This window comes from Heptranchias perlo, chromosome X (genome assembly GCF_035084215.1).
Source record: "Heptranchias perlo isolate sHepPer1 chromosome X, sHepPer1.hap1, whole genome shotgun sequence".
Classification (NCBI taxonomy): Eukaryota; Metazoa; Chordata; class Chondrichthyes; order Hexanchiformes; family Hexanchidae; genus Heptranchias; species Heptranchias perlo.
In genome coordinates this window covers 22632552-22658125 of record NC_090370.1, presented here as the reverse complement: position 1 = coordinate 22658125, position 25574 = coordinate 22632552, and the positions used below count along the sequence as shown (strand labels likewise).

General features: G+C 44.3%; 1 protein-coding gene across 2 annotated transcripts; it reads left to right on the top strand.

The window, feature by feature from the left end:
* Positions 1-233: 233 nt before the first annotated feature.
* Positions 234-24678, top strand: LOC137307059 (beta-1,3-galactosyltransferase 5-like). Of its 2 annotated transcripts, none has more exons than XM_067976401.1 (2): positions 234-437; positions 22617-24678. In XM_067976401.1, exon 2 carries the CDS (start codon positions 22617-22619, stop codon positions 23553-23555), a length of 939 nt encoding a protein of 312 aa, XP_067832502.1. In that variant the 5' UTR covers positions 234-437; the 3' UTR covers positions 23556-24678. The 2 variants fall into 2 exon arrangements, with proteins under 2 accessions (XP_067832502.1, XP_067832501.1); XM_067976400.1 differs by lacking the exon at positions 234-437 and adding an exon at positions 9820-9919.
* The last annotated feature ends 896 nt before the right edge of the window (positions 24679-25574 follow it).

The following is a 25574-nucleotide window of genomic DNA, read 5'->3' as shown; positions in this document are numbered from 1 at the left end:
GGGTTGTGGAGATCAGCGGGACTCATTGGGTTTCACTGGGCAGCTGTCTGTGCCGCACCCGATGTGGAGAGTTGTTGGCAACAGTCGGGAAATGCTCAATTCCAGAGCGAACAGCTGTTGTACTGATGGGGGAGGAGGGACTTGATATCGCGACAAGGCGACGTTTTATCCTTCTTATTTTAATATTTTAGTCTAACCCTCCTATTAATCTATTCATTACAGAGCATCAGGATCTTGGAACGCCTGTCACCACCATGGCTGAAGGTCCAAACAGGGGAGAAGATCCAACATCAACAAGAATGAGAACAGATACCGGTTGGTTCAGGACAGCCTTTAAAATATCAATTGTGTCCTGATAAACGGTTCAGATCACGAACAAGAACCTGCCACTCAATCAGGAAGAGAAAACCGAGCAGATACTGTGCAGATAGAGGAAAGTGAGTGAACATCTAATGGGGCAGTGTGCAGTCTCAGGTGGAGGGACATCAGTACTGGAACTGTTCGCTTGATAACTGGTGTTGGGGACTGTAAGGTGGATAGAGACAGGGACTCAGGATGGTCTTCCTGAGTAATAGTGTGACACCAGGGAGTAAGGGGACACCCCGAGTGGGGCAGGTATGAGAGGCAGGTTGGGCACAGGAATAGGGGAGCGATAGTGGTGCGATATTCTATAGTCAGGCGAATAAACATACTCTTCTGCAGCCATGAACAGGTCGCAATTGGTAAGTTGCCTTCCTGATGTCAGAGGGAAGAACTTCCTGGAACAGGTGGGAACCTCTCTAGGAAGGAAAGGAGAGCAGAAAATAGTCATGGCCGCAACCAATAACAAGGAAAGAGCTACGTTTATAGAGGGAATATTAACATTCGACCTCTAGACTGAAAAACAAAGCCTCAAGGTGGTGATCTCTGGATTGTTTTGCGCTGAGCTGCTTAAGGAGGACAATATGAGGCAGGTCAATGTGCGGCTGCAGGGCTGGAGCAGGAGGGAAGCGTTCGTGGTTTTGGGACACCAAGGTGAGTTCAGGAAGAAGGGAAGGGATGGTTACGATCTGAACCGACAAACAACAACGGTTTGATAGACTGAGCTCATGGAGCAGTGGGAGGGTTTCACCTGATAGGACTGGAGCGTGTGAAATATGCGGGTCTGAGACCAGAGAGTGGAAATAATAAAACTGTTGGAGCAGGAACAGAAGATTTATGAAATAGTGAAAAGTTATTAGCAGGAAAACGGAAGGAGGTTTTGAAGTAGTGACAGGAGAAGTAACTTGATATTAAAAGCGAAGAAAAACGAGAACGGGTCAACATTCCACTGAATTGGAGTTCAGGTTGTGTGTTATGTCTGTGAATCTACAAATCATTCCAAATACGTTTGGAAAGTCAGAATCTTGGGAGATATGATCTGGTATCTATAAGACTGGGCTGTGGTGGATGAGGTTTTGGGGAGAAACAAAATATTTTATTTTGTTTCTCCCCTAAAAGTGATGGCAGGTGTGAAAATGTTGTTGTACCAGAGGAGGATGTGGGACCATATTTCGAGTCAACTGTGGAGACGGATCTGGATCTGAATTTAATAGCCGAGGGAGCTAAGTCACTGAACTCAGAGATAAGGCACCCGAGGCTGTTAAAGGAAGTTAGAGAGGAGATAGGATGGAATTTGATCACAATTCAAACATCTATCCATCTCAGCCTTGCATATATTCAATGACTCATCATCCACAGCCCTCTGGTGTGGAGAGGTCCAAAGATTCAAAACACTCTGCGTGAAGAAATTCCTCCTCATCTCAATCTTGAATGGCCGACCCTTTATCCTGAGACAATGCCCCCTAGTTCTAGAAACAATCTCTCAGCATCTACCCTGTCAACCCCCCTCATAATCTTCTATGTTTCAATTAGATCAGCTCTCGTTCCTCTAAACTCCAGAGAGTATAGGCCCAATCTACTCAATCTCTCCTCATGGGATAACCCTCTCATCCCACGAATTAATCTATTGAACCTTCGTTGCAACGCCTCCAAGGCAAGTATATCCTTCATTAGATAAGGAGACGAAAACTGGACGCAATACTCCAGGTGAGGTCTCACTAAAACCCTGTACAGCTGGAATAATTCTTCCTCTCTTGTAATCCAACCCCCTTGCAATAAAGGCCAACATGCCATTTGCTTTCCTAATTACCTGCTATAGCTGCATACTACATTTTTGTGTTTCTTGCACAAGGATAAGTCTCTGTGAACACCAATATTCAATAGTCCCCCACCATTTTAAAATATTCTGTTTTTCTATTCTTCCTACCAAAGTGAATAACCTCACATTTCCACACATTATGCCCCAACTGTCACCTTCTTGTCCACTCACTTAATCTGTCTCTATCCTTTCGCAGACTCTTTGTGTCCTCCTCACAATTCACTTTCCAACCTAGCTTTGTATCGTCAGCGAACTTGGACACATTACACTGTCCCTTCATCTAATTCATCAATATAGATTGTAAATCGCTGAGGCCCAAGGACTGATCCCTGCGGCACCCCACCAGTTGCACCCTGCCAACCCGACAATGACCCGTTTATTCATACTTTCTGTTTCTTTCCTTTCACCAATCCAGGATCATTCTGTGTCTGTTCAAAAGGGGTGTGCTGTCAGTCCCGGATCATTCTATCTCTGTTTAAATGGGATGTGCTGTCAGTCCCGGATCATTCTTTCTCTGTTTAAATGGGATGTGCTGTCAGTCCCGGATCATTCTATCTCTGTTTAAATGGGATGTGCTGTCAGTCCCGGATCATTCTTTCTCTGTTCAAAAGGGATGTGCTGTCAGTCCCGGATCATTCTATCTCTGTTTAAATGGGATGTGCTGTCAGTCCCGGATCATTCTATCTCTGTTTAAATGGGATGTGCTGTCAGTCCCGGATCATTCTGTGTCTGTTCAAAAGGGATGTGCTGTTAGTCCCGGATCATTCTATCTCTGTTTAAATGGGATGTGCTGTCAGTCCCGGATCATTCTTTCTCTGTTTAAATGGGATGTGCTGTCAGTCCCGGATCATTCTATCTCTGTTTAAATGGGATGTGCTGTCAGTCCCGGATCATTCTTTCTCTGTTCAAAAGGGATGTGCTGTCAGTCCCGGATCATTCTATCTCTGTTTAAATGGGATGTGCTGTCAGTCCCGGATCATTCTGTCTCTATTTAAATGGGATGTGCTGTCAGTCCCGGATCATTCTTTCTCTGTTTAAATGGGGTGTGCTGTCAGTCCCGGATCATTCTGTGTCTGTTTAAAAGGGATGTGCTGTCAGTCCCGGATCATTCTGTGTCTGTTTAAAAGGGGTGTGCTGTCAGTCCCGTATCATTCTTTCTCTGTTTAAATGGGATGTGCTCTCACTCCTGGATCATTTTGCCCGATTCTCTGTCCCCATTCACGGGCCGCGCTCCAGGTTGAAAGCTCGAGCTGACCGAACGTTCTCTCCCATACTGACGTCAATATGCAGCGACAAGGTCACGAGACTCAGTCACCCGGTCCCACAGCGCTGATTCTGCAGGATATCCGGGGCTGAATGTTCCCTGATGGGGCATTGGGTCAATGTGCAGGCAGGAAGGGCTCAGTGTGGGGCGCAGTCTGGACTGCAGTGGAAATTGGGTAAATGTACAGAAAGGAAGGGCACAGGGCCGTGCTCAGTCTGGGCTGCAGTGAGACACTGGGTCAATGTGCAGTCAGGAGGGCCCAGGATGGGTGTCAGTCTGGGCTGCAGTGGGACACTGGGTAAATGTATAGACAGGAAGGGCTCAGGGTGGTGCTGCGGTGAGACGCTGACAATCGGACTCAGTATTCCTGGGTTTGGGGAGTGACAACACCCGGGGTTCCTGGTGACTGCTGGAAAGTGCACCTGTGTGGGTCTCGGATTGGCCTCTCAGTTTGGGATGAGAATGTATTCATAAATCTCTGATTGGCCCCTTATTGAGGGAGGAGGTTCAACCCGCTGTGCTCTTTATGAGGAGTGGGGATCTGGGGTTCAAAGGGATTGGATTCTTCATACCCGGTTTTTGCGGGAAATAAATCACCCGAATGGCACGAAAACCGGGGTGCGGGGGGAGGCGTTGTTATCAGAGCATCAGAGCGACCACAGAGTCACTGATATAATGTGGCGAGTGAATGTGGCATGGTATTGGCGATTCGAGACTGTATCAAAGTGCAAGCCGAGTGGTTGTAAAAGAGCGCTAGGATCGTGAGTTCAAATCTCAGCCTGGCGTCTGTGAAACTAAAAAGTGCAGATATTACTGACAGTATCGGTATTAATTATCGAGCCGATATTACAGACATGTGTTGATTGCAGAGCAGATATTAATGACAGTACCTTTTCTGATTATAGAGCAGATAATTAAAGTATCTGAACTGATTATAAAGATGATATTACAGACAGGATCTAGACTCATTTTGGAGCTGATATTAATGACAGCATCTATACTAATTATAGAGCTGATTACTGACATTATCTGTGCTGATTTTAGAGCTTTTATTTCTGACAGTCCATTTACTGATAATGGAGCTGATATTAGTGACAGTACCTGTACTGATAATGGCTGACATTGCTGACAGTATCCGTACTGGTTATAGAGCTGGTATTGCTGACAATACATGTATTGATTATGGACTGATGCAACTGACAGTGTCTGTAATGAGTTTAGAGCTGATATCACTGACAGTATCTGTATTGATTATAGAGCTGATATTACTGATATTATCTGTGCTGATTTTACAGAGCTTAACGGTGAGAGTATTTATGACGCTTATATGTCGGTGCCTGTTTTGATTATAGCGCTGATATTACTGACAGTATCTGTGCTAATCTGACGCTGTTATTACTGAATTCAGGAGATCTCTGCTCAATACAGGGCTGTTATTACTGGTCGTATCTGTGCTCAATATTGCCGTTATTACTGACTTATCCCTGCTCAATATGGGGCTGATATTACTGACAGTATCCCTGCTCAATATAGCGCTGTTATTACTGACAGTATCCCTGCTCAATATGGGGCTGATATTACTGACAGTATCCCTGCTCAATATGGGGCTGATATTACTGACATTATCCCTGCTCAATATAGGGCTGATAATTATGACACTGTGTGATGATGAAAGAGCTGGTGTAATAAAAATATTCATTGAATGATATAGAATTTATAGCACAGGAAAAGCCCACTTGGCCGAAAAGGTCTTTGCCTGGATTTATGCTCCACACGATCGTTCCCCACATTAATTCTTTGCATCATATCAATTTATTTTTCTGTTGCTAGTCCCCTCATTTCGTTATCTGCCTTCCCCTTAAATGCATCTGCACTTTTCGCCTCAACCATCTCATGTGGTAGCGAATTGCACTTTCTCGCCACTTTCTGAGTTAGATGTCTCTCCTGAATTCCGCCTTGGTTTCATTAGTAACTGTCTTATATTCATGGCATCTATTTTTGGACAGCCCTCAAGTGGAAACATCCCCTCTAGGTCCACCCTATGAATCCTTCCCAATATAAAAGACGTCTGTCAGGTCATTGATCAGTCTTCTCCTTAATCGAGAAAAGAGCCACAGCCTTTCCTGATATTGTTGTAAATAATGCATTGAAAAAGTGAAGCCCGGAATTAAAAGAAACTAATGCCAGGAAGGAACACCCAGGCCATAAACTTTTCCCCTAGGACCGGATTAATGCAGGGAATCTCGGCACAATCCAGAGCACGGTAGAAGAGGTACTTAAAACTGCACCAATAAAATGCCCGGAGCCGGCAGGCTGTGTTTGTGCATTGCTGAGGTTAAAGCAGATCAGTTAGAAGGCCTGCACTGTCAAACTCACATATTAGAAAACAACCTTCTGTGCAAGTGTTGCCTTGTCCTGCCAGATGGGTGCGGGCGAACTGCTGGGACTCGCCCGGCAGAGGCGGAGACTCTGAAAAGGCGCCAGAGATTGTCTCACTGTTCATCGACTGAACAATAAGATTCTTATGATAGCGTGGGTTTGTTTGGGGGGTGAATTGCAATCCAGAATCCTGGATACATCAGAGTAACATCTCGGCAGATACAAAAAGCATCAATTTCAGGACCTTAGTATTTAAAATCTACAGATACAGAATCTCTTGTACTGAACTTTTAACCGTCCTCGAAATAAAATCGCAGGTTGGTTTCAGGGTTTCACTGTTTAATTTTGACTGGACACAGGGTGAAAGAATGGGTGTGTTTACTAAACTGTATTTAACAAAGTTTACCTTCGATTCTCTTGCACCGATTATCTGATCTTTACTTCCCTGGAATTCTGCGCAGTGCAGACACGATGGAGCTCAGCCTTAAATAAAAACAACCAGTCAGAGCCCACTTGGTTCGGTTACAGTGTAGACACATCCCTACGAGGGGGACAGGAAGTGCACCCAAAGCTTGAGCTCCCTGGATGACGAAAGAGATCGAGATTAAAATGAAACAGAAAACGGAGGCTTATGACCAATGTAAGGTTCATAATACAGTAGTGAACCAGGCTGAACACAGAAAGAACAGAGGAGATCTTTAAAAAAAGGGGGGAATTAGACGGGCAAAAGGAGAGATTCAATAGTAACTTTCAAAGGGGAATTGGATGGAAAAAAATTGCAGGGCTATGGGGAAAGAGCAGGGGAAAGGGACTAATTGTAGAGCTCTTTCAAAGAGCCAACATGGGAATCAGGGGCGAATGGCCTCCTCCTGTTCTGTAGCTGGTATGATACCACGATACATCCATTTAAAGGGGACGTACAAACCGTCCAGTGCTGAAGTCATTGTACAGAATCTCTGGTTAACCTTCACAGTCACCAAATTCCGGAATTCATAACCCAGCACATGTTTAAGTATAGGAACATAGTAAGAGGAGTAGGCCATTCAGCCCCTCGAATCTGTTCTCCCATTTAATTAGATCATGGCTGCTCTGTACCTGAATTCTATTTTCCTGTCCTTGATCAATTTCGCTTGATGCCTTCACCTAAATTAAATTCTGCCGCTATCAGTCTTCAAAATTTCAGTTGATCCAGAATCCACAACCGATTGGAGGAGCGAATTCCACATTTCCAGTAAACCGTGTGCGCAAAAGTGCGTCCAGATTTCACTCCTGAACGGCCTAGCGCTAATTTTAATATTGTTCCCCCTTGTTCTGGACTCCTCCATCAGAGGAAATGTCTTCTCTGTATCTAATGAGTGTGAGGTGCTACATTTTGTTTGGAAAAATAAGGGGGCCACAAACTGCTTGGATAATAATTGTCGAAATAGGGTAGAGGAGCGGAGAGTTCTGGGGTACAGATATAGAAATCACTAAATGTAGCGACGCAGGTTAATAAGGCCATAAAAAAGCGAATCAAGCACTGAGGTTCTTTCCAGAAGGATAGAACTGTAAAGCAGAGAAGTTAAGTTAAATTTGTATAGAACCTTGGTTAGGCCGCACTTGGATTACTATGAACAATTCTGGTCTCCACATTATAAAAAGGATATAGAGGCACTGGAGAAGGTACAAATAAGATTTACTAGGATGATACCAGAATAGAGAAGTTATACCGATCAGGAAAGATTGAGCAACATGGGGCTCTTTTCCCTGGCAAAAGGAAGATGGAGGGTGACCTGACAGAAATCTTTAAGATTATGTAAGGATTTGATCGGGTCGACGTGGAGAAGATGTTTCCACTTGCGGGAGAAACCAGAACTAGGGACCATAAATGTAAGATAGTCACCAATAAATCCAATCGGGATTTCAGCAGCAACTTTTTTATCCAGAGAGTGGTTGGTAAGTAGAACTCACTACCACAAGGAGTAGTTGAGGCGAGCAGCATTTAATGGAAGCAAATTAAACACATGAAGGAGAAAGGAATTGAGAAATATGCCGATCGGGGTAGAAGAAGGGAGGAGGTTCGTGTGGAGCATGGACCATATGGGCCAAATAGTCTGTTTCTGTGCTGTACGTTCTATGTAATTCTATGTAATTCTATATCGAATCTTATTATCATTTTAGAAATTTCATTTAATGCACCTTGACGACATGCAAACCCACCATTTACACACAGTCCATTCAACAGTGTATTTAATGATATATAAACCCACCATTTACACACAGTCCATTTAACAGTGTATTTAATGATAAATAAACCCACCATTTACACACAGTCCATTTAACAGTGTATTAAATGATATATAAACCAATCATTTACTCACACAATCCATATAACAGTGTATTTAATGATATATAAACCAACCATTTACACACAGTCCATTTAACAGTGTATTTAATGATATATAAACCTACCATTTACACACAGTCCATTTAACAGTGTATTTAATGATATATAAACCCACCATTACCCACACTGTCCATTTAACAGTGTTTTTAATGATATGAATCGTTCGTTTGAATATTTTTGTTGGAATGAATAAAACTCCGTTTAACTCAGCGATAGATTGAAACAAGTAAGAAAGAGAAGGTCTGTGGAGAGAGAGTACACAAGAAGACCGATATTGAGGAATGTTTGGTTCTGCCGCTTGAGGCTGTGTCTCCGACCCGGATGAATTATCAATCCTGGTCAAAAAACAAGGGGGGAATTGGAGAGAAAAGGGGAAATATCGCAATCTGTCCCTGGGATTGATCACAACAATCTGTCCCTCGGAATTATCACCACAATCTGTCCCTGGGATTGATCACAACAATCCGTCCCTCGGAATTATCACCACAATCTATCCCTGGGATTGATCACAACAATCTGTCCCTCGGAATTATCACCACAATCTGTCCCTGGGATTGATCACAACAATCCGTCCCTCGGAATTATCACCACAATCTGTCCCTGGGATTGATCACAACAATCCGTCCCTCGGAATTATCACCACAATCTGTCCCTGGGATGGATCACAACAATCCGTCCCTCGGAATTATCACCACAATCTGTCCCTGGGATTGATCACAACAATCCGTCCCTCGGAATTATCACCACAATCTGTCCCTCGGAATTATCACCACAATCTGTCCCTGGGATTGATCACAACAATCCGTCCCTCGGAATTATCACCACAATCTATCCCTGGGATTGATCACAACAATCCGTCCCTCGGAATTATCACCACAATCTGTCCCTGGGATTGATCACAACAATCCGTCGCTCGGAATTATCACCACAATCTGTCGTCAAACACTTTCTCTCTTCGGGCACTTCCAACCCGCTATTTATTACTTTGTGTGAACCCGCTCAAAATGAGGGAAATCCAATCTTTATACCAATCACAGCCCAGGAATGGTCCTTTCCGGATTTAACGATGAAACTGGTTTATCTGCTGAATATTTACTGTGATAAATGCAACTGTGGAAAGTCAGACCTCATTCCCCCAGTGATTGAGGTGATTGATGCTCAGCGGTAGCTTAATTCGGTGGTTAAATGGTTAATGTCCTCACTTACAGAAACAGCCTCTCTGCAGCTCACTGACGAAACACTGGCTCTTGGCCACCGGGTTGAAAACGCAAACATCAGAAAATCGATGGGACTTTTAGCAAACAATGTTCCTGATGCAAATGTAACAATTTATTTCGAACCAAGTATCTGCTCGACTGAACTTCCCTGGAACAAGAAGAGAAAAAGTAAAATTTACAACTGACTTTGTTCACAATTGACGTGGCAGCGAATTGTCAACCCGGTTCGATTTGATTCCATCAGAAAGGCCGCTCCCTGTTCTGAAACAAATGAGGAATGTTTGCGTTGAAATCCATCCTGATGTCTGGCAGCAGCTTTCACAGTGGGCGGAGCTCTGAATCTCACATAACAAGGATCAGATCAAATTCACAAGTTGTGAACTGCTAAAATAAACCAAGGAACTTGTTCTTGATTGGTTGTAATGAAATGACAAGGATATTATTTGTAAAATCTACACGGACATTGAGAGACGGAAAATCCTTGCGGGATCAAGGTAAGGTTAATGTCGTGTCAATTTTTTATTGAACTTTTTCAGCCTCTTCCTCTTTTCTAAAGCCGATTTCCCGCGATCAGATACGCTCCCCGGCGTAGGGAACTCTCTATTCTTCGCGGATGGAACAATTTACTAATTGTTCGCTCAGACATTGACTGAAGGCCGGCTATTTTACACCGGGAATTTCAGGGCTTATCCCTTCATGGACCCCACCAATCTACCCACAGACACATTTTAAAGCGGTTACAGAACAGAAAGCAGGAACACGAATTCAGGAGATTTACACCATCCTCGTCCAGCGGTGTCTCCTCCCCATGTTAGAATTTGATATTCAGTAAACAGGGGTGGGAAACTGGCCTTTCTCACTCGATATGCATTTATTTTTAACTGTGAAACTGGCTCTTTTTACTCACTGAAACGTATGGCGTCTGCTACACTTGTATTTAACTGATCAAAGACTGATCGAACACACAGTTCAGCTCAGTGAAGGGTTAACACATTTGCAATGGCCGATTATCGCTATCTGCCGGGCACCTGAGAAATCAGCCTCTGGAAACCTGAGGCCGGACTGAAAGCGATCCAATCAAAGGATAGGAGCAAAATCGGAGTCAAAACTTGTTCCTGATTAATTATAATTAATTAGTTTAATTGAATTAGGTGGGAGAATGGAGCAGGGACTTCTGTTTTTGCTGAAATATGTTCGCGAGGGTGTTATTTGTTAAACTGGCTCAACTAAAGAAAGGCCGCGACCTTTCGAGAGAAACAAACTTCAGGAATGTTTTAAAGGGAAACCGGTTCAGGGCGGAAACCATCTTTCACTCAGATACGTGGTTCCTGACCGTTAATCATGGTAATTTGAGTAGTTACTTTTAATATCAATAGGTAGGAGGGCCCCAGCACTGATTGGAATTAATAAAACTGTTGCAGCAGGAACAGAAGATTTATGAAATAGTCAAAATTTATTAGCAGGAAAACGGAAGGAAGTTTTGAAGAAGTAACTTGATATTAAAAATGAAAAACGAGAAAGGGTCAACATTGCAATGAATTTGAGTTCAGATTGTGTGTTATGTCTGTGAATCTACAAATCATTCCAAACACGTTTGGAAAGTCAGAATCATGAGAGATGTGATCAAGTATCTGGAAAATAGGGCTTGGGTTTTCACAGAAAACAATGAAATGTTCCTGGTTATAACATTTTGAGGAGAGAGGACGTCATTATGAATAAATGGTTCCATGACAGAGGTGGAGAAACATCAACAAACTAGCAGGGCCCGAGCACTAATCTTTGTATAAAAGTAACTACTGAAATTACCAACAGGTAGGAGGGTCAATCACTAATCTTTATATAAAAAGGAAATACTGAACTTACCATCAGGAAGGAGGGCCCATCACGAATCATGAGATAAAATGTAACCACTGAAATTACCAACAGGTAAGAGGGCCCATCACTAATCTTTATATTCGAAGTCACGATAGATATTACCAACAGGTTGGACGGTCCACCACTCATCTTGATATAAAAAGTAACAACTCAAATTATCACCAGGCAGCAGGCCCCATCACTGATCATTACAGAAAAAAAGTAACAACTCAAATTATCAACAGGAAGGAGGGGCCATGACTAAAACTGAAATTACAAACAGGTAATATGGTGCATCACTAATTTTAAATAAAAAGTAACAAGTCAAATTGCCAGCAGGTATGAGATGCCCAGCAGTAATCTTTATATAAAAAGTAACTGCTGAAATTACCAACAGGCAGAAGTGTCCGTCACAAATCTTTATATAAAAAGTAAATACTGGAATTACCAAAAGGCAGGAGGGTCCATCACTAATCGCTATACAAAAAGAAACAAATCAAATTACCAGTAAGTATGAGGGTCCAAGCACTCATCTTTCGATAAAAAAGTAACTTCTGAAATTACTAACAGGTAGGAGGGTCCATCACAAATCTTTACATGAAAAGTAACTGCTGAAATTACCACCAGGCAGTCATTTCCATCACTATTCTTTATAAAAGAAAAAGAAACTACTGAAATTACCAACAGGCAGGAGGCCCCATCACTAATCTTTATATAAAAAGTAAATCCTGAAATTACCAACAGGTAGGACAGTCCATCACTAATCTTTATATAAATGTAACAAGTGAAATTACCAACAGGTAGGAGGGTCCCGCAATAATATTTATACAAAAAGTAACTGCTAAAATTACCGACAGGCGGGAGGCCCCATCACAAATGTTTCAAAAAAAAAAGCAACTACTGAAATTACCAACAGGTAGGTGGGTCCATCACTAATCTTTATACAAAAAGTAACAACTCAAATTACCAACAGGTAGGTGGGTCCATCACTAATCTTTATATAAAAAGTAACAACTCAAATTACCAACAGGTAGGAGGGTCCATCATTAATCTTTATACAAAAAGTAACAACTCAAATTACCAACAGGTAGGACGGTCCATCACTAATCTTTATATAAAAAGTAACAACTCAAATTACCAACAGGTAGGAGAGTCCATCATTAATCTTTATACAAAAAGAAACCACTGAAATTACCACCAGGTAGTAGTGTCCACCACTATTCTTTATAAAAGAAAAAAGAAACTACTGAAATTACCAACAAGTAGGAGGGTCCCATTGACGATCCGGATTCTTTCCCCTCAGTCTGGTTCAGTAATAACTGAAGTCGAATACATTTTAAAATTCAGCACAACTTTAATAGCAGGGTTCTTAGTCTGCAGCATTGATTTGGACTCCTGATAGAGTCCCTCTATGCTGGCAGAGCAAGAACAAAAACATACAGAAATCCACATGTTTTTATACAGATGAATAGGGTTGGAACATACTTAACGAGGGTCAACACCAATCATAAGCCGGGCATAGGTTGCCATGCGAGGTTACATTATTTCCGACCAATCATAAATCGTCATGTGCTGATCATGCTGCTGTTAGACATCAAAGGGGATAACTTCCTCACTTTCCAACTTAGAATGTTCTTCCCTGTCCCTTCTGTTCCTTATCTCCCAACCTGGAATGTCTTTCAACTTTGGCTAAGCTCGTTCCCTATATTGATCTGCCATAAACATGGAGACATTCAGACCAGTCCTTGACTCACATCAAAGACCTATCATTGATAAGACAATGCAGGCCTGCTGACTAAGCAAACATATGGCCCAGCAGGAGGGCCAGGCCACTTGTATCAATCTCAGTTACTAACTAATTAACCCTTTCTAACCATTTTGCATTCTGCTTCTTTGCCACATAGGCATTTTAATATTTTACCGAAAACTGACCATGTAGGGATTCTCACCATCACTAACCTTTGCATAAAAAAGTAACTACTGAAATTACCAACAGGTAGGATGCCTGTATTAAGATCTTAAATAAAGATTTTATATAAAGATTAGTGCTGGGACCCTCATACCTGCTGGCAATTTGACTTGTTACTTTTTATTTAAAATTAGTGATGCACCAGATTACCTGTTGCCTCCCTGGTGTTCGGGTCAAGGATGTCACGGAGCGGCTGCAGGGCATTCTGGAGGAGGAGGGTGACCAGCCAGTAGTCGTGGTCCATATTGGTACCAACGACATTGGTAAAAAAAAGGGATGAGGTCCTGCAAAGGTGAATTTAAGGAGTTAGGAGATAAATTAAAAAGCAGGACTTCAAAGGTCGTGATCTCAGGATTACTACCATTGCCACGTGCTAGTGAGTATAGGAACAGGAGAATAGACAGGATGAATTCGTGGCTGCAGGGATGGTGTAGGAGGGAGGGATTTATATTCCTAGGACATTGGGACCGGTTCTGGGGAAGGTGGGACCTGTACAAGCGGGACGGGTTACACCCGAGCAGGACGGGGACAAATGTCCTCGCGGGGGTGTTTGCGAGTGCTGTTGGGGAAGGTTTAAACTAGAGTGGCAGGGGGATGGGAACCTGAGCGGGGAGTCAGAAGGGAATAAAGTTGAGAGCAGCAAGAGAGGGGAAGTCCCAGGGGAAATTTACAATACAAATCGTACAAACAATTGTTCAAGAACAAGTGAAAGGGAAAAGCGTGGAGCAGCGGAAAGAAAGTGTACTTTAGGCATGACAGATAAAATAAAAACTAGAAGTCGTGAGGCGATTAACCCAGCATCGAAGCTGAAGGTCAGGCTCGGGTGTGGGCCCAACTAAGAGTTTTATATACAAATGCACGGAGTATAAGGAATAAATTAAATGAACTACAGGTTCAAATTCAAATTGGAGGGTATAACATGATAGCTATTACTGAGATATGGCTGCAGGATGGTCAGGATTGGGAACAAAACATGCCAGGTTATAAAGTCTACAGGAGAGATGGGGAAAATGGAAGAGGGGGAGGAGTAGCCTTAATGATTAGAAATGAAATCACTTCAATGATAAAGGGGGATATAACGAGAGGTAAGCAGCCAACAGAGACCTTATGGGTTGAATTGAGAAATAGGAAAGGATCCAAGACTATAGTGGGAGTTGTATTTCGGAGCCCTGGCAGCAGATCTGAAGTGCTAGATTGTATAAATGCAGAGATTAGAAAAGTGTGTCAGAAAGGCATAGTGGTTTTAATGGGGGACGTTAACCTTCACATAGATTGGGAAAAGCAGACTAGCAACTGTCAGAAAGGTAGTGTGTCCGGGATAGTTTTCTACAGCAATATGTCCTAAAGGCAACAAGGGGGCAAGCCATACTAGATTTAGTAATGAGTAATGAACCAGATTTAGTTAACGGCTAAACTGTGCGTGAAAATCTATCAAATAGTGATCATAACATGATCGAGTTCAATGTGGTGTTTGAAAGGGAGAAAAGTGAATCAGCTGCGAAGATTTCAGACTTGGGCAAGGCCGACTTCAATGGGATGACACAGAGACTGTCCACAGTAAACTGGGCAAATCTGTTAATGGGTAAAACGACTGATGATCAGTGGAAAATGTTTAAAGAAACATTTAACGTGATACATAATCGGTTTATACCCCTGAGGGGCAAGAACTCTACTTGCCAAAAAAAAGCAGCCATGGACAACTAAAGAGGTAAGGGACAGTATAAAACATAAGGAAAGGGCATACAAAAGGGCAAAAAATGGCACAGATCCTGACGAATGGCAAAGATACAAAGATCAACAAAGGGTCACAAAACAGAGAGCAAGAGCTCCAAAAAGAGAGCATGAAATGAAACTTGCAAGGGATATCAAAACCAATACGAAGAGATTTTATAGTTATATTAGGAAATAGAGGGTGGTCAGGAGCAGTGTTGGCCCCTTAAAAACTGAAAGTGAGGATATTGTCATTGACAATGGGGAAATAGCGGACATGTTGAACGATTACTTTGCGTCAGTATTTACAGCAAATAAATAGGATAGCATGCCGGAAATCCCAAGAAAACTAATATTGAATCGGGGACAGGGACTCGATAAAATTAACATAAGTAAAGCAACAGTAATGAAGAAAATAATAGCACTAAAGAGTGAAAAAACCCCAGGACCAGATGATTTCCATCCCAGGGTTTTAAAGGAAGTAGGTAAGCACATTGCAGATGCCCTAACTATAATCTTTCAAAGTTCTCTCGATTCAGGAACTGTCCCTCCAGATTGGAAAATTGCACATATCACTCCGCTTTTTAAGAAAGGAGAGAGAGGGAAACCAGGGAATTATAGACCAGTTAGACTAACATCTGTTGTGGGGAAAATGCTGGAGTTTATAATTAAGGAAATGGTGACTGAACACCTCGAGAATTTTCAGTTAATCAGAGAGAGCCAGCATGGAATTGTGAAAAGTAGATCGTGCCTGACAAACCTGATTGAATTTTTTGAAGAGGTGACTGAAGTAGTGGACAGGGGAATGTCAATGGATGTTATTTATATGGACTTCCAGAAGGCATTTGATAAGGTCCCACATAAGAGACTGTTAGCTAAGATAGAAGCCCATGGAATCGAGGGAAAAGTACAGACTTGGTTAGGAAGTTGGCTGAGCGAAAGGCGACAGAGAGTAGGGATAATGGGAAGGTACTCACATTGGCAGGATGTGACTAGTGGAGTCCCACAGGGATCTGTCTTGGGGCCTCAATTATTCACAATATTTATTAACGACTTAGATGAAGGCATGGAAAGTCACATATCTAATTTTGCCGATGACACAACGATTGGCGGCATTGTAAGCAGTGTAGATGAAAACATAAAATTACAAAGCGATATTGATAGATTCGGTGAATGGGCAAAACTGTGGCAAATGGAATTCAATGTAGACAAATGTGAGGTCATCCACTTTGGATCAAAAAAGTATAGAACAGGGTAATTTCTAAATGGTAAAAAGTTAAAAACAGTGGATGTCCAAAGGGACTTCGGGGTTCAGGTACATGGATCATTGAAGTGTCATGAACAGGTGCAGAAAATAATCAATAAGGCTAATGGAATGCTGGCCTTTATATCTAGAGGATTAGAGTACAAGGGGGCAGAAGTTATGCTGCAGCTATACAAAACACTGGTTAGACCGCACCTGGAGTATTGTGAGCAGTTCTGGGCACCGCACCTTCGGAAGGACATATTGGCCTTGGAGGGAGTGCAGCGTAGGTTTGCTAGAATGATACCCGGACTTCAAGGGTTAAGTTACGAGGAGAGATTACACAAATTGGGGTTGTATTCTTTAGAGTTTAGAAGGTTAAGGGGTGATCTGATCGAAGTTTATAAGATATTAAGGGGAACGGATAGGGTGGATGGAGAGAAACTATTTCCACTGGTTGGGGATTCTAGGAGTAGGGGGCACAGTCTAAAAATTAGAGCCAGACCTTTCAGGAGCGAGATTAGAAAACATTTCTACACACAAAGGGTGGTAGAAGTTTGGAACTCTCTTCCGCAAATGGCAATTGATACGAGCTCAATTGCTAAATTTAAATGTGAGATAGATAGCTTTTTGGCAACCAAAGGTATTAAGGGATATGGGCCAAAGGCGGGTATATGGAGCTCGATCACAGATCAGCCGTGATCTTATCAAATGGCGGAGCAGGCACGAGGGGCTGAATGGCCTACTCCTGTTCCTATGTTCCTATATGTTAGGGAACACATCTGTAATGATCAACAGAAACAAAAATTGAGAGTGGTAGAGAGGAAGACACCGAGCTGGAGACAGAGATCGAGGGATAGGGTGAGAGAGACCGGGGGAGTGACAGAGAGCGAGAGACAGAGAGCGAGAGACAGAGAGAGAAACAAAGAGTCAGAAAGAGCGTGCGGCGTACAGAGAGAGGGGCAGCAAGATATAGAGAGCCAGACAGAGAGTCAACGAGACAGAGAGACAGAGGAATATGGAGACAGAAAGGCAGCGCGAGGCATAAAGACAAAGAAACAGAGAGCTGGAGGCAGAGAGAGAGAGAGAGAGCGAGAGAGAGAGACAGAGAGACGCACAGAGACATGTAGAGGGACAGAGAAAGACAGGGAGAAGAGGGGCAGAAAGAAACAGAGAGGCAGAGAGAAACAGAGAAACACGGAGTAGCAGGAATGCAGAGAGGGACAGAGCGAGAGAGACAGAGAGAGAGGAAGAGAGGGAGAGATAGATACGCAGAGAGCGAGATGGAGAATGACAGGGAGAAAGAGACAGAGAGAGGGGGAGAGAAAGGAAGATAGAGGGAGAGGAAGAGCGGGCGATAGAGAGAGAGAGAAGGGCAAAGAGAGAGACAGAGAGGCGGAGGGAAACAGGGAGTGACAAAGAGGCAGAAAGAGGCAGAGAGAGAGAAATCGAGTGAGAGGCAGAGAGAGAGAAACAGGTAGTGAGACAGTGAGAGAGAGAGAACGAGCCAGATAAAATGATAGTCAGAGAGAGAGAAAGAGAAGGAAAGATGGAGACACCGAGAGAGAAAGACAGAGAGAGACACTGTGTACTGGGCAGTTCTGGATTTAATTTTAGGAAATGAGGCTGGGCATCTGGAAGGAGTATCAGTGGTAGTGATCATAGTTCAGTTAGTTTTTGCATAGTTATGGGAAAGGACAAAGATAGACCAGGAATAAAAGTTCTCAATTGGGGAAAGGCCAATTTTACTAAGCCAAGAAATGATTGAGCAAAAGTGGACTGGAAGCAGCTATTTTGGGTAAATCATTGTCAGAGCAGTGGGAGGCATTCAAGGGGTGCAAGGTAAACACGTTCCCACAAAGAAAAAGGGTGAGGCTGCCAAATCTAGAGCCACCTCGATGTCAAGGAGCATACAAGGTAAGACAGAAAGGGAAAGATTATGTCAGACACCGAGAACTATATACCACAGAAAGTCGAGAGGCGTATAAAAAGTGCAGGGCTGAAATTAAAAAGGAAATTAGGAAAGCAAAGAGGGCATGAAAAAATATTGTCAAGTAAAATCAAGGAAAACCCAAAGATGTTCTATAAATACATTAAGAACAAGAGGATAACTAAGGAGAGTGGGGCCTATTCGACACCGAAAAGGTAACCTATCTGTGGAGGCGGAAGATGTGTCTAAGGTTCTTAATGAATACTTTGCGTCTGTCTTCTCAAAGGAGGGGGTCGATGCAGGCATTTCAGTTAAGGAGGAGGAGTGTGAAATATTGGATGGGATAAGCTTAGTGAGAGAGGAAGTATTAAGGGGATTAACATCTTTGAATGTAGATAAATCACCAGGGCCAGATAAAATGTATCACAGGCTGTTAAAAGAATCAAGGGAGGAAATAGCGGATGCTCTGACCACCATTTACCAATCCTCACTGGATACAGGCATGTGCCAGAGGATAGGAGGAATGCTAACGTTGTACCATTGTTTAAAAATGGAGCGAGGGGTAGACCGAGTAATTACAGGTCAGTCATTCTAACCTCGATGGTGGGCAAATTATTTGAACAATCTGAGCGACAGGATAAACCGTCACTTGGAAAGGCACGGAATAATCAAGGACAGTCAGCAGGGATTTGTTAAGGGAAGGTCGTGTCTGACGAACTTGATTGAATTTTTTGAGGAGGTAACAAAGAGGTTCGATGGGGGTAGTGCATATGATGTAGTCTACATGGATTTTAGCAAGGCTTTTGACAAGGTCCCGCATGGCAGACTGGTCAAAAAAGTACAATCCCATGGGATCCAAGGGAGAGTGGCAAGTTGGATCCAAAATTGGCTCAGTGGCAGGAAGCAAAGGGTAATGGTCGATGGGTGTTTTTTGACTGGAAGGCTGTTTCCTGTGGGGTTCCGCAGGGCTTAGTAGTGGGCCCCTTGCTTTTTGTGATGTACATTAATGGTTTAGACTTAAATGTAGGGGCATGATTAAGAAGTTTGCAGATGATACAAAAATCGGCCGTGTGGTTGATAGTGAGGAGGAAAGCTATAGACTGCAGGAAGATATTAATGGACCGCTCAGGCGGGCAAAAAAGTGGAAAGTGGATGGGGGAGAGACGGATTGGTGAGAGACGGATGGGGAGAGACGGATGGGGGATAGATAGACGGGGAGATGTGGATGGGAAGCGATGGGTGGGAGAGATTAATTGGAGAGATGGATGGAGTTGAGACAGGTGTGGGTGAGATGTTTGGGGGGAGAGAGAGATGGGGGTGAGATGGATGTGGAGAGGAGGATGGGGAGTGGCAAATGGAGAGAGACGGATGGTAAGAGACGGATGGGGATAGATGGATGAGGAGAGACAGATGGGGAGAGATGGATGGGGAAGGATGGATGCGAAAGACGGATAGAGACAGATGGGGGAGAGATGGATGGTGGAGAGATGGATGGTGGAGAGATGGATGGTGGAGAGATGGATGGTGGAGAGATGGATGGTGGAGAGATGGATGGTGGAGAGATGGATGGTGGAGAGATGGATGGTGGAGAGATGGATGGTGGAGAGATGGATGGTGGAGAGATGGATGGTGGAGAGATGGATGGTGGAGAGATGGATGGGGAGAGATGGGTGAGGAGAGGTGGATGGGGAGAGGCGGTTGAGTGAGAGATGGATGGGGAGAGACAGATGGAGAGAGACGTAGGGGGAGAGACGGATGGGGAGAGACGGATGGAGAGAGACGGATGGGGAGAGAGGAATGGGAGAGACGGATGAGGGAGAGACTTATTGCAAAAGAAAGATGGGGAAAGATGGATGGAGTGATGCGGATGGATGTTTGACGGATGGGGAGAAACGGATTGAGAGAGACGGATGGGAGAGAGCCAGATGGAGAGAGATGGATGGGGGAGAGATGGGTGGGGGTAGACGGGTGGGGGTAGACGGGTGGGGGTAGACGGGTGGGGGTAGACGGATGGGGGTAGACGGATGGGGAGAGGCGGATGGGGAGAGGCGGATGGGGAGAGACGGATGGGGAAAGACGGATGGGGAGAGACGGATGGGGAAAGACGGATGGTGGTGGGATCGATGGGGGAGAGGTGGATGGGGAGTGGCCGATGGGGAGTGGCCGATGGGGAGAGACCGATGGGGAGAGACCGATGGGGAGAGATGGATGGGGAGAGATGGATTGTGGTGAGATCGATGGGGGAGATGCGGATGGGGAGAGATGGATGAGGAGAGATCGATGGGGGAGATGTGGATGGGGAGAGATGGATTGGGGTGAGACGGATTGTGGTGAGATCGATGGGGAGGGACGGATGGAGAGAGACAGATGGGGAGACCATAAGACCAGAAGAGATAGGAATAGGAGCAGGCCATTCGGTCCCTCGAACCTGCTCCACCATTTAGTGAGATCATGGCTGATCTGATTTTTAACTCACCTCCACTTTCCCGCCCTTTCCCCAGATCCTTTGACTCTTTTGCTGATCAAAACTTTGTTCTAACTCAGCCTTGAATGTATTCAATGACTCAGCCTCCACAGTTTTTATGGGTAAAGAATTCCAAAGATTGAAGACCCTCTGGGAGAAGAAATTCCACTTCATTTCCATCTTAAACGGGCGACCCCTTATTCTGAGACTTTGCCCCCTAGTTTTAGATCCCCCCATGAGGGGTAACATCCTCTCAGCATCTACCCTATCGAGTCCCCTCAGAATCTTGTATGTTTCAATAAGATATTTTCTCATTCTTCTAAACTCCAATGCGTGTAGACCCAACCTATTCAATCTTTCCTCATAAGACAACCCTTCCATACCCGGAATCAACCGAGTGAACCTTCTCTGAACTGCTTCCAATGCAAGTATGTCCTACCTTAAACAAGGGCACCAGAACTGTACGCAATACTCCAGGTGTGGTCTCACCAGCACCCTGTACAGTTGTAGCATGACTTCCCTGCTTTTATACTCCATCCCCCTAGAAATAAAGGCCAATATTCCGTTTGCCTTCTGGATTACCTGCTGCAACTGTATGTTGACTTTTTGTGTTTCATCTACGAGGACACCCTGATCCCTCTGTAAAATGTAGTATTTTTCCATTCAAATTATGTTTTGCTTTTTTATTTTTCCTCCCAAAGTGGATGACTTCACATTTTCCCACATTATATTCCATCTGCTAATTTTTTGCCCATTTGCTTAACCTGTCAATATCCCTTTGCAGACACTTTGTGACCTCGTCAAAACTACTTTTCCACCTATCTTCGTATCATCAGCAAATGTTCCCACAAAACACTCTGTTCCTTCATCCAAGTCATTTATATATATTGTAAATAGTTGAGGCCACAGCACTGATCCCTGCGGTACCCCACAAGTTACAGATTGCCATTTTGAAAATGACCCTTTTTCCCGACTCTTTGATTTCTGTTATTTAGCCAAACCTCTACCCATGCCAATATATTACCCCCAACACGAAAAGCTCTTATCTTGTGCAGAGTGACGGATGGGGGACAGTTGGATGGGTGACAGACGGATGGGCTAGAGGCAGTTGTGGTGAGAGGGTACAGAGGAGATTGACGAGAATGGAACCAGTGATGAGGGACTCCAGTTACGTGGAGAGACTGGAGAAGCTGGGGTTGTTCTCCTTCGAGCAGAGAAGGCGAAGTGAATATTTAATGGAGATGTACAAAATATGAAGGGTTTTGTTAGAGTAAATGTTGAGCTGAGAGCGCGGGTAACACAGAGCAGGTAGGATTCAGGCTGCAGGTCATTCTGTATTTTCAGGGATCACCCGCCCTGTTCTCAAAATTTTGTGACCTTGCATTTCTGAGCTTTCAATCGCAAACATGATACCAGGATGTAAATGCAAGATTCACAGCGCAAGATCGAAGCTGGACTGAAAGAGTTTTGGGGGAAGTGACATAAAACACGAATTGTGGGCTTTACTCTGTACCTGTGCTGTCCCTGCCCTGGGAGTGTTTGATGGGACAGTGTGGAGGGAGCTTTACTCTGTACCTGTGCTGTACCTGCCCTAGCAGTGTTTGATGGGACAGTGTCGAGGGAGCTTTACTCTGTATCTAACCTGTGCTGTACCTGCCCTGGGAGTGTTTGATGGGACAGTGTAGAGGGAGCTTTACTCTGTATCTAACCTGTGCTGTACCTGCCCTGGGAGTGTTTGATGGGACAGTGTCGAGGGAGCTTTATTCTTTATCTGACCCGTGCTGTACCTGTCCTGGGAGTGTTTGATGGGACAGTGTAGAGGGAGCTTTATTCTTTATCTGACCCGTGCTGTACCTGTCCTGGGAGGGTTTGATGGGACTGTGTAGAGGGAGCTTTACTCTGTATCGCCCTTAGTTTTATTTGCTTTATTTTCCTCAACTACATTCTTGTTTGAATTCAGTAGTTTTCCTGATCAATTGTGTACATTGGCCATTCATATTTTGATGCCCTTTTTTTTGCAGATGACTCCCAGGAAGGTAAGAGACCTCCTGTTCCTGCTCTGCTCTCTATCTGCTCTACTCATTCTGGTTTACAGTTTGATAATTGGAGTATATCTTTCCCAACGTTTCATTCGGAAGGATGTACAATTCACCTCAGGCCAACGCAATGGTTTCCTGGCGATTCCTGACTCCCGGTGCCACACCGACCCTCCATTTTTGTGCATACTGGTGACCACGAGACATGAGCAGCTGGAGGAACGGGCTGCCATCCGGGAGACGTGGGGCAAAGACAGACGGATTGGGGAGAGACGGATTTGCACATATTTCCTCCTGGGTTACGATGGAGCCCACCAGTCAGATATCGAGAGAGAAAATCAACTCAACAAGGATATAATTCAGAGCAATTTCACCGACACCTATTACAACCTGACGCTCAAAGTGTTAATGGGGATGGAATGGATTCATCGATTCTGCTCTTCAGCGGTTTTCGTCATGAAGACAGACTCAGATATGTTTGTGAACACCAATTACCTGACCCAGCTCCTGTCGGCGAAGGATACGCACAATTTCTTCAGTGGAGTTGTCTTCTCTAATTGGGGCCCAATAAGGGATAAAAATAGCAAATTTTACGTTAGTGAGGAGGAATATCCTGATCCAAAGTATCCGCCATTTTGCTCTGGAACCGGTTATGTCTTTTCTGGTGACTTGGCGGGAGCGATCTGGAACATTTCGAGGGATGTTCCATTCCTCAAACTGGAAGATGTCTTCGTTGGGTTGTGTCTGGCCAAACTTCAAGTCTCCCCGGTCAGCATGACTTCCAGGGAAGTCTTCTCCACTGGCAAGGTTCAATTTTCAGTGTGCAGATTTCGGAGCATAGTGACCTCACACTGGGTTAGACCTTTTGAGAACCGTCTCTATTGGAAGGAACTGGAAGAGTCAACAGGTGAAGGATGTTCTTAGAATCATCGAGTCATGGAAGCATACAGCACAGAAGGAGGCCAATCGGTCCATCTTGCCTGTACCTGGAATTAATGTGATAATGTGGATCATTTCGCTCGGGTGATCGAGCTGCTGGTCTGTCACCATCAGTGGCACAGAGATAGTGGGACGAGTTGTCCTGTGCCATCATTAAGCGGCCCAGCACCTCCAGCCGACTGCTAGTGCCATTCTCGGAAACATGGTGAGCTATGGTATCACGAATACCCGAGTCTAGGAGTCTATTTACGCCCTTTTATTTAAGACTCAGTAAACCTTTACTCACTCTAAATCTCATTCTCCCAATACCTTTGTCTATTGCTGGATTTCCCTTACTCCATCTCTCCCTTTCTCTGCTCCTCTTACCATTCAGACTCCCTGTGCCTCTGTGCTCCTCGCCCCAAGCACAGACTCTCTCTATCTCTATCAGTGCTCCTCTCACCACTCACAGACTCCGTGTGTCTTTCTGCTGCTCTCACCATTCACAAATTCACTATGTCTCTTTGCTCCTCTCACCATTCACAGACACCCTGGTTCTCTCTGCTCGTCTCACCATTCACAGACTCCCTGTGTTTTTCTCCTTCACCCACCAGTCACAGACTCCCCGTGTCTCTCTCCTCCTCTCAACAATCACAGACTCCCTGTATCTCTCTGAACCTCCCCGAACTCGCATATTCCCTGTGTCTCTCTGCTCCTCTCACCACTAACACACTCCCTGTGTCTCTCTGCTCCTCTCAGCACTCACAGGAAGCTCTTCTTTCCCTCTCAACTTCCACTTCCTTTGTTTTCGTTTTAATGTTCTCTCTCAGTCTGTGCCTCTTCCTTTCTCTCCTGACCTGTACAGATATTAAATAAATGTGTCCTTTTAGCCGACATCATTATGGGGTAGCTCTTCAAACTGAGGTTTCATGCTCACCCTGTAACACGGCCACAGAATCTGTAAGATTCCTGATTATGAGACGGTCATCGCGTGTTAGTCGTGGGGATAATATCGCCGCAGTTATTGAAAGGAATTTAACCCTTCCTTTTCTGAGGTCTCCGTCCGCTGGAGCGGTTCTGCCTGATAATGGGTTGTTCTTATCAAATAAAGACTGTCCGTTTTACCCAAGCGTATCCAGTGATCCATCAAGCTCACGGTTAACGAACACAGCAACAGCAAAAGAGCTCAGGTTTGATGATCATTTAAACAGTTCGAAATTACAGTGAGAATATGGCAGGGTGATTTCACTCACAGGACCAGAGGGGCAGGTGGACTCCAACCATCTCCCGAGGCTTGAAATTACAGTGAGAATATGGCAGGGTGATTTCACTCACAGGGCCAGAGGGGCAGGTGTACTCCAACCATCTACCGAGGCTTGCATCCTGTAACTCAGCACAGGCCGGGGATAGTACCTGGGCCCTTCCTGAACTGTGCCAGGCTCAGTACAACCCTGGATGAGATCAACATCAGCACAGGTCGGGGATGGTATCTCGGGCCTTCATAAATTGTTTGCTGCTCAGTACTGCACTGGACTCACATCTAGCAGCTCAGCGCAGCTCGGGTAGAGAAGCTGAGGTCAATCTGCTCTATTTACCTTTGTACGGTTTTTCTTTCAAGCATGTTAAAAGTTTCCCCTATTTCCCATCGGATTGTTAATGTAATCTCGGGCACTTTGCGCAGGGCGCACCAATCTTCCTTTTTTAAATGCTGGACAGCATGGAGGGATGCCATGACCGCCCTCATCGTTTGAGGTAAGGAAGAATTTTAGTTGCATCGGACAAAATTCGCAACTGGATAAAGGATCAAACGAGTCTATTCATGTACAGAGCAATTCACAGAAGGGCGCAGTGTGAGTGAGATGTGAAAGCACATTAGGGACAGTTCACAACAGGCTAAAGAACTAAACGGGGTTTATTCATGTACAGGGTAACTCACAGAAGGGAGCAATCTACATACCAATAATACTATAAGGGACACAGAGGGGGAGGAATTTTTGAAATGCATTCAGGATAACTTTCCAGTAC